Here is a 9711-nt window from a genome sequence, read left to right on the forward strand (position 1 = left end):
CCACAGATTGGACTTCGACTCCACTCTGCAGAGACACCAAAGTGACTGATGAAACACTGGGTGAGATGGGTTTACGCTCAGAGTGGCAGATAATAATTATGCTACATGGAAGCGTGATGACTTAAATAGAAACTGTAATGAGTCATAGTAAAATAAACATTTGCATTTCAATAAGTTTTAGAACTGTATTATCCCAAACTCTTTTTTTCAATATTCCTTGCCTAGGTTTTTTGTTTGTTTATTTGTTTGTTTATTATTGGTGTGGTTTTTATGTGTGTGGCTATGTGGTATAGCCTGTGGGATTCTAGTTCTCCTAGGAGGGACTGAACACAGGCCCTCGGCAATGAAAGTATGTAGTCCCAACTTTTGGACTGGCAGGGAATTTCCAAATTCTAATTCTGACAGTAAATAAAATTTAGCTACCAACTGGGTAATACATAAAACTAAGTACAATTTTATAATGGCAAATAATTTTCTATCTGGAACTCGCCTCTGAGTAGCTATATGTCAAAATCAGCACGCTTTTGTTAAGTAGTGTGCGGTTGTCTTCAATCATAAAATTCTATTTTCTCTTTTCCCATTTTAAAGACAAACTCACTTTTTATTACTATGATCTTTGCCTAAAGTCACTTTTTCATCCCAGAACTTCCTCATAGCATTTTCACATCCAAATTTCTGAGGGTGAAGTGTAAGTTTAACAAGGGACTTATTATGATATAAATTGTACCCAAGGCTTGCGCACAAATGCACAAATAAGCAAGGCACAAACACTAAGGTGACCACAGTGATGGGAGACACGGGTGGGGAGGACTTTGTATGGAGCAAACTGTTCTTAATAGCACGGCTGTATAATAATGATCTTAAATTGCAATGATCATAAACTCTTTGAAGAAAGAGGATTTTTTTCCTTTTAAAGAAAAAATTTAAAATCAGAATCATTTTAAAATAACTTCTGCACTCTAAGGAAATGGAACCTGCTGTCAAATGACTCACTTCATGGTAGATGGTGCACTTATTTAATATGAGATATGATGTTTCTTCTCCACAGCTTCTTCATAGCATAAGTTAGCTCAGAACTTCTTAGACTATAGATTAATGGGTTCAGCATGGGTGTTATGACGGTGAAAAACACGCTCAATAATTTGTCGAGGGGGAACGTCTTAGCAGGTCTGACATACATGAAAATACAGGGAACAAAGAAGCAGACAACCACGGTGATGTGGCAACCACAGGTCTGCAGGGCTTTCTGCCTCCCTTCCTGACTCAGGTTCTTCAGAGAGTGCAGGATGACTCCGTAGGAGACGAGCAAGAGCAGAAACACAAGAGTGCAGATCAGTCCTCCATTGGCCAACACTAAGATGCCGATGATATAGGTGTCAGCACAGACGAGTTCCAATAACGGATACATGTCACACGTATAGTGATCAATGACATTGGGGCCACAGAATGGGAGCCCATGAACAGTGCCAAGTTGAATCACTGAGTGCAGAAAACCTCCAACCCAGGACACCACCAGCAGCACAACACAAACCCTCTGCCTCATGATCACCAGATAATGCAAGGGCTTACAGATGGCCACATAGCGGTCATAGGCCATCACCAGCAGAAGGAAGACCCCTGATCCAGCAAAAAGGTGCTCTGCAGACAGCTGGGTCATACAGGATTCAAAAGATATGTTTTTTTCCCCCAATAACAACTTTGAAATCAATCTGGGAGTGATAGAAGTGGAGTAAGTGACATCCATACATGATAAGCTAGCAAGAAAAAAGTACATCGGTGAGTTCAGGGTCTCACTGACAGCTATAGTCACTATAATAAGAAGGTTGCCCACCAGAGTCAAAAGGTAGATGAACAGGAACAAAACAAAAAGGACTTTCTGCTCCTTTGGATTCTGTGTGAGACCCAGAAGGACAAAGAAGGTTACATTGTTTCTTGATTCCATCTAACCTGGACAGGAACTGACTTCACATACTAAAGCAGTTTACTTTAAAGAAAAAAGAAAAAAAAAAAAAAAAAAACAAGGGAGATAACACTTAAAGGGGAAAATGCTCAAATGTATAAGAATTTTTTAATTTATTCATTCATTGGAAGAACGTCAATAGAACATCTATTTGTGTCTAATGTGTCATAGAAATTTTGATTACCAAGTTGAATAAGATTTAGTTGTTTTTGTTTGTTTGTTGTTTAACTTCACTGATATGACACAGAACCAAAAAATAATAATTCCTGACACCTGTATGAGGTTCCATTAAATTCACACAGTGCTGAGGAGTCAGAATATAGGAGTATATCAAGTGAGTATCACAGAAGACTTTCAAGAGGAAGTAATGCTTCAGCTGAGGGTAAAAAATAATTGAAAGTATAAAGAAATAAAGAAAGCCATGAAAAGGTGCAGCATTTATAAAGACACAAATTATAATACATGAAACACTCAATGTAATACACATTATCAGTGTGGGTAGATGAATGTGTGAATAGATGAATTCCTTATCCTGAATTGTCTCTAACCTCACTGACACTTCTTTGGTCTGTAGGTGGATATTTCCCTTTGTCGATCAATAAATTAGAATGCAGAAGTCTAATTTTGTATCTCCAGTCCTTACCTTTCCCGTAAATTTCAAATGTTTATTTGGAATATCTCTAGTTTTGAAATCCAACTGAATAGCACTTTGATATTTATAAAACATAACTTCTAAACTTTCCACAATAAGCATGTGCATTTTCTAAATAAAATTTAAAGAGCATTCCTTATTTATCTCATTAAATACTATAATTTCATGTTAGTGTTCAGAAACAAAATTTCAGTGCTCTTTACTCATTAGTCACTCTCATGAAACTTACTTAAATCCTACTAACTCTACTTTCAGAATATATCACAAATCTGATCATTCCCTACTTCTTAGTCTCTTCCTGTTCCACAGTAACAGCGGCCTCCTAAATCTCTCCACATTTATACTGGCCTCAAAAGTCAGTTCTTTTGCTGCAGCCCAAACTGTCTTTTTTAACTTTCTTCTGATAGCATCACTCTACTTCTCCAAACTCCTAGAATATTCCAATCACTCACTCATGGTTTAATAAAACACATTTTATATTTACAGTAGCAAGAGCCGGAATCCTTATTTCACAAGTGAAGAACTTAAGATTCAAAATATCTAATTCATTTTCTCAAGTACACATTTTTAAGTCATATACCTAGAATTGATTTTGTTTGGTTGATTTCAAAGTAATTTATTTTCTTATATAATAAAGAAGGTCTCACAACTGTGAGCTTGGTTCCCACTATTTAATGTTAGTCTTACCTTCTGGAGGCTTGTTCAGAACCTGAAGAATATCTTGAAGTTACTCATCAACACTTGGAACTATTTTTCATCCAGTTTGACAAAGAGGACAAAAGGCCACTTTATTAGTTGAGCATATAGTTTATTTGACTGTCCGTCCATTTGCTTCATGGAGTCTTCTGATTATTCAGGTCATTTTTAACTGCAATGTAGATTACTTGAAAGCAATTCCATGGTGCACACCCTGAAAAACAAGTTTATTGCATTAGGAAATATATCAAAATGACCAGCCGATACTACATACACATAGAATAAATCAACTAGTTATTTGGCAGGGAAATTTTTCACAAGTAACTTCTTTCCTCCTAACTTCAAAAATACAAATAGCATTTGACTGTCCAGTTCTTTTCACTCTGTCATATTAACATGACCAAACTAGTTGAGATTTTGAAAGACATTCCTGTGATTCTTTTAAGTCATGCTATAAGCCTAAGAAAGGACCTCCTGAAATTTTTATGGCAGCTACTAAGCGAATAGCATCTTCCTCCTTTTAGGGGTGAACATCACAGGATATTTCATCCCTTCCAGCTGCAATTATCACTGGGTCTTGGAATGTGTCCAAGGCTGATTCTTGTTTAATTAATTCACTGGGATTTTCCACAAAGGTTTTCAAGAACATCTATAGGTGGTTCATCGAAAAAGCAAGAGAGTTCCAGAAAAACATCTATGTCTGCTTTATTGACTATGCCAAAGCCATTGACTGTGTGGGTCACAATAAACTGTGGAAAATTCTGAAAGAGATGGGAATACTAGACCACCTGACCTGCCTCTTGAGAAACCTGGATGCAGGTCAGGAAGCAACAGTTAGAACTGGACATGGAACAACAGACTGGTTCCAAATAGGAAAAGGAGTACGTCAAATCTGTATATTGTCACCCTGGCTATTTAACTTATATGCAGAGTGCATCATGAGACACTCTGGGCTGGAGGAAGCATAAGATGGAATCAAGATTACTGGGAGAAATATCAGTAACCTCACTATGCAGATGACACCACCCTTAAGGCAAAAAGTGAAGAAGAACTAAAGAGCCTCTTGATGAAAGTGAAAGAGGAGAGTGAAAAAGTTGGCTTAAAGCTCAACATTCAGAAAACTAAGATCATGGCATCTGGTCCCATCACTTCATGGCAAATAGAAGGGGAAACAGTGGAAACAGTGTCAGACTTTATTTTTGGGGGCTCCAAAATCACCGCAGATGGTGTTTGCTGCCATGAAATTAAAAGATGCTTAATCCTTGGAAGGAAAGTTATGACCAACCTAGACAGCATATTAAAAAGCAGAGACATTATTTGTCAACAAATGTCCGTCTAGTTAAGGCTATGGTTTTTCCCGTAGTCATATATGGATGTGAGAGTTGGACTATAAAGAAAGCTGAGCACCGAAGAATTGATGCTTTTGAACTGTGGTGTTGGAGAAGACTCTTGAGAGTCCCTTGGACTGCAAGGAGATCCAACCAGTTCATCCTAAAGGAGATCAGTCCTGGGTGTTCATTCGAAGGAGTGATGTTGAAGCTGAAACTCCAATACTTGATGCAATCAGGCCACCTGATGGGAAGAGTTGACTCATTGGAAAAGACCCTGATGCTAGGAAAGATTGAGGGCAGGAGGAGAAGGGACGACAGAGAATGAGACGGTTGGATGGCATCACCAACTCAGATGGACATGAGTTTGGGTAAACTTCAGGAGTTGTTGATGGACAGGGAGGCCTGGGGTGCTGCAGTTCATTGGATCACAAAGAGCGGGTGAACTGAACTGAACTGTTGGGAGCTTTCCTGTTGGCTCAGTGATGAAGAATTCACTTGCCAATGCATAAGATGCATGTTTGTCCCCTGCTGTTGTTTATGATATGAACATGAACTATAGCACGATAGCCAAAGTGCCTGCAAATATCATTAGCTTTAGATACACCTGGGTTTAAGACGTAAATATGTCAATCTAATGACAAAACAACTAAATTAAAATCTTTATGTTTTAATAATTTTATTTTTTAATTTATTTATTTACTTCAGTTGGAGGATAATTCTTTTACAATATTGTGATAGCCTCTGCTGCATACTTGAATCCCGCAACCTCTTCCTTCCCATCCCACCCTTCCAGCTTGGCACAGAGCACTGGCTTGGGTTCCCTGTGTCACACATCAAACTCCCTCTGGTCATCTGTTTTACATATGGTAAGGTATGTCTTTCGATGCAATTCTCTCAAATCATCCCCCTCTCTCCTTCCACTGAGTCCAAACATCTGTTCTCTACGACTGTCTCCTTTGCTGCCCTTCACATAGGATCATCAGTACTATCTTTCTAGATTCCATATATATACTTCAATACACGATATCTATTTCTGGCTTACGTCCCTCTTATAATGGGCTCTAGGTTAATCCACCTCATTAGAACTGACTTAAATGTGTTCCTTTTTATAACTGAGTAATTATTCTGTTGGGCATATATACTACAACTTTCTTATCTGTTCATCTGCCAATGGACATCTAGGAATCCAATGACAAAACTAGTAAATTAAAACTTTTGTTTTTTAATAATTAATATATATTTTATATTGGATTATAGTTGACTAACAATATTAGCTTCAGGTGTTCAGCAGAGTGAGGGAGCTATATGTGTATGTGAAACTATTCTCTTTTAATTCTTTTCCCAGTTAGGTTATTATAGGATGTTGAATAGAGTTCCCTGTGCTACGCCAGTCAGAATGGCTGCTATCCAAAAGTCTACAAGCAATAAATGCTGGAGAGGGTGTGGAGAAAAGGGAACCCTCTTACACTGCTGGTGGGAATGCAAACTAATACAGCCACTATGGAGAAGAGTCTGGATATTCCTTAAAAAACTGGAAATAGGACTGCCGTATGACCAGCAATCCCACTCCTGCGCATACACACCGAGGAAACCAGATCTGAAAGAGACACGTGCACCCCAGTGTTCATCACAGCACTGTTTATAATAGCCAGGACATGGAAGCAAGCTAGATGCCCATCAGCAGACGAATGGATAAGGAAGCTGTGGTACATATACACCATGGAATATTACTCAGCCATTAAAGAGAATACATTTGAATCAGTTCTAATGAGATGGATGAAACTGGAGTCCATTATACAGAGTGCAGTAAGCCAGAAAGATAAACACCAATACAGTATACTAACGCATATATATGGAATTTAGAAAGATGGTAACGATAACCCTATATACAGGACAGAAAAAGAGACACAGATGTACAGAACAGACTCTTGGACTCTATGGGAGAAGGTGAGGGTGGGATGATTTGAGAGAATAGCATTGAAGCAAGTATACTATCAAGGGTGAAACAGATCACCAGCCCAGGTTGGATGCATGAGACAAGTGTTCGGGGCTGGTGCACTGGGAAGACCCAGAGGGATGGGATGGAGAGGGAGGTAGGAGGGGGTTCAGGATGGGGAACACATATAAATCCATGGCTGATTCATGTCAATGTATGGCAAAAACCCCTACAATATTGTAAAGTAATTAGCCTCCAACTAATAAAAATAAATGGGAAAAGAAAAAAGAAAAAAAAAAAAAAGTGTTCCCTGTGCTATATATGGTAGATCCTTGTTGGTTATCAATTTAAAATACACTAGTGTGTATTGTCAATACCCAAGTATTATATAATCAACTCAACCAACATTGAGTATCTACCATAGGCCAGGCATTGTTCTAAGTACTCAGGATTCATCAATAAACAAAGCAGACCAGATAAAGGGAGAGTTTGGAGTCTCAAAATCAGATTTTAGGTGCAAGATAGCAAACATTTTTGAAGTATTTTGTGCTCCCCCAGAATAGTTCAGATTGACTGGTTATGCAGGGGAAGAGGGTATTTTATAATGTGAAACTTCCTCCCTACAAAGCAGTGGGAATATACACCCAGATTACACACCACAGATTGGACTTCGACTCCACTCTGCAGAGACACCAAAGTGACTGATGAAACACTGGGTGAGATGGGTTTACGCTCAGAGTGGCAAGGGTTAAATTATGCTACATGGAGGCGTGATGACTTAAATCAAAACTGTAATGAGTCATAGTAAAATAAATATTTGCATTTCAAAAAATTTTTAGAACTGTATTATCACAAACTCTTTTTTTCAATATTCCTTGCCTAGGTTTTTTGTTTGTTTGTTTATTTATTTATTTATTTTTGGTGTGTTTTTCTTCTGTGTGTGACTGTGTGGTGTAGCTTATGGGACTCTAGTTCTCCTAGGAGGGACTGAACACAGGCCCTTGGCAATGAAAGTATGTAGTCCCAACTTTTGGACTGGCAGGGAATTTCCAAACTCTAACTAATTCTGACAGTAAATAAAATTTAGCTACCAACTGGGTAAGACATAAAACTAAGTACAATATTATAATGGTAAACGATTCTCTATCTGGAACTTGCATCTGTGTGGCCATATGTCAAAATCAGCATGGTTTGTTAGGTAGTATGTGGTTGTCTTCAATCATAAAATTTGATTTTCTCTTTTCCATTTTAAAGACAAACTCACTTTTTATTACTATGATCTTTTCCCAAAGTCACGTTTTCATCCTAGAACTTCCTCATAGCATTTTCACATCTAAATTTCTGATTATGAAGTGTAAGTCTAATAAAAGACTTATTATGATATAAAATGTACCCAAGGCTTGCGCACAAATGCACAAATAAGCAAGGCACAAAAACTAAGATGACCACAGTGATGTGAGAGACACAGGTGGAGAGGATGTTGCATGGAGCAAACTGTTATTAATAGCACAACAGTATAATATTAATCTTTAATTGTAATGATCATAAAATCTTTGAAGAAAGAGGATTTTTTTCCTTTTAAAGAAAAAATGTTAAATCAGAATCAAATTTTAAAATGACTTCTGCACTCTAAGGAAATGGAACCTGCTGTCAAATGACTCCTTTCATGCTAGATGATGCACTTATTTAATATGAGATGTGATGTTTCTTCTCCACAGCTTCTTCATAGCATAAGTTACCTCAGAACTTCTTAGACTGTAGATTAATGGGTTCAGCATGGGGGTTATGACTGTAAAAAACACGCTAAATAATTTGTCAAGGGGGAACGTCTTAGCAGGTCTTACATACATGAAAATACAGGGAACAAAGAAGCAGACAACCACGGTGATGTGGCAACCACAGGTCTGCAGGGCTTTCCGCCTCCCTTCCTGACTCAGGTTCTTCAGAGAGTGCAGGATGACTCCGTAGGAGACGAGTAAGAGCAGAAGCACAACAGTGCAGATCAGTCCTCCATTGGCCACAACTAAGATGCCGATGATATAGGTGTCAGTACAGACGAGTTCCAATAATGGATACATGTCACACGTATAGTGATCAATGACATTGGGGCCACAGAATGGGAGCCCATGAACAGTGCCAAGTTGAATCACTGAGTGCAGAAAACCTCCAACCCAGGACACCACCAGCAGCACAACGCAAACCCTCTGCCTCATGATCACCAGATAATGCAAGGGCTTACAGATGGCCACATAGCGGTCATAGGCCATCACCAGCAGAAGGAAGACCCCTGATCCAGCAAAAAGGTGCTCTGCAAACAGCTGGGTCATACAGGATTCAAAGGATATGTTTTTTTTCCCCCAATAACAACTCTGAAATCAATCTGGGAGTGATAGAAGTGGAGTAAGTGACATCCATACATGATAAGCTAGTAAGAAAAAAGTACATCGGTGAGTTCAGGGTCTCACTGACAGCTATAGTCACTATAATAAGAAGGTTGCCCACCAGAGTCAAAAGGTAGATGAACAGGAACAAAACAAAAAGGACTTTCTGCTCCTTTGGATTCTGTGTGAGACCCAGAAGGACAAAGAAGGTTACATTGTTTCTTGATTCCATCTAACCTGGACAGGAACTGACTTCACATACTAAAGCAGTTTACTTAAAAAAAAAAAAACAAAACAAGGGGGATAACACTTAAAGGGTGAAAATGCTCAAATGTATAAGAATTTTTTAATTTATTCATTCATTGGAAGAACGTCAATAGAACATCTATTTGTGTCTAATGTGTCATAGAAATTTTGATTACCAAGTTGAATAAGATTTAGTTGTTTTTTGTTTCTTTGTTGTTTAACCTCAGTGATATGACACAGAACCAAAAAAAAAACAAACAATTCCAACCTGTATGAAGTTAAATTCACACATGAAATTCACACAGTGCTGAGGAGTCAGAATATAGGAGTATATCAAGTGAGTATCACAGAAGACTTTCAAGAGGAAGTAATGCTTCAGCTGAGGGTAAAAAATAATTGAAAGTATAAAGAAATAAAGAAAGCCATGAAAAGGTGCAGCATTTATAAAGACACAAATTATAATACATGAAACACTCAACGTAATACACATTATCAGGGTGGGTAGATGA

At 38.1% G+C, this 9711-nt stretch overlaps 1 protein-coding gene and 1 pseudogene across 1 annotated transcript; both read right to left on the minus strand.

Annotated features, from left to right (window-relative positions):
- Window positions 1-1012: 1012 nt before the first annotated feature.
- LOC133066247 (olfactory receptor 4A47-like) lies at window positions 1013-1942 on the minus strand. The gene has a single exon (XM_061157160.1). The coding sequence runs from the start codon at window positions 1940-1942 to the stop codon at window positions 1013-1015; it is 930 nt and encodes a 309-aa protein (XP_061013143.1).
- A 6315-nt stretch (window positions 1943-8257) lies between these two features.
- LOC133066305 (olfactory receptor 4A47-like) lies at window positions 8258-9188 on the minus strand (annotated as a pseudogene).
- Window positions 9189-9711: the final 523 nt, after the last annotated feature.

The sequence above is a fragment of the Dama dama genome, chromosome 1 (genome assembly GCF_033118175.1).
Source record: "Dama dama isolate Ldn47 chromosome 1, ASM3311817v1, whole genome shotgun sequence".
In the NCBI taxonomy this organism is placed as follows: Eukaryota; Metazoa; Chordata; class Mammalia; order Artiodactyla; family Cervidae; genus Dama; species Dama dama.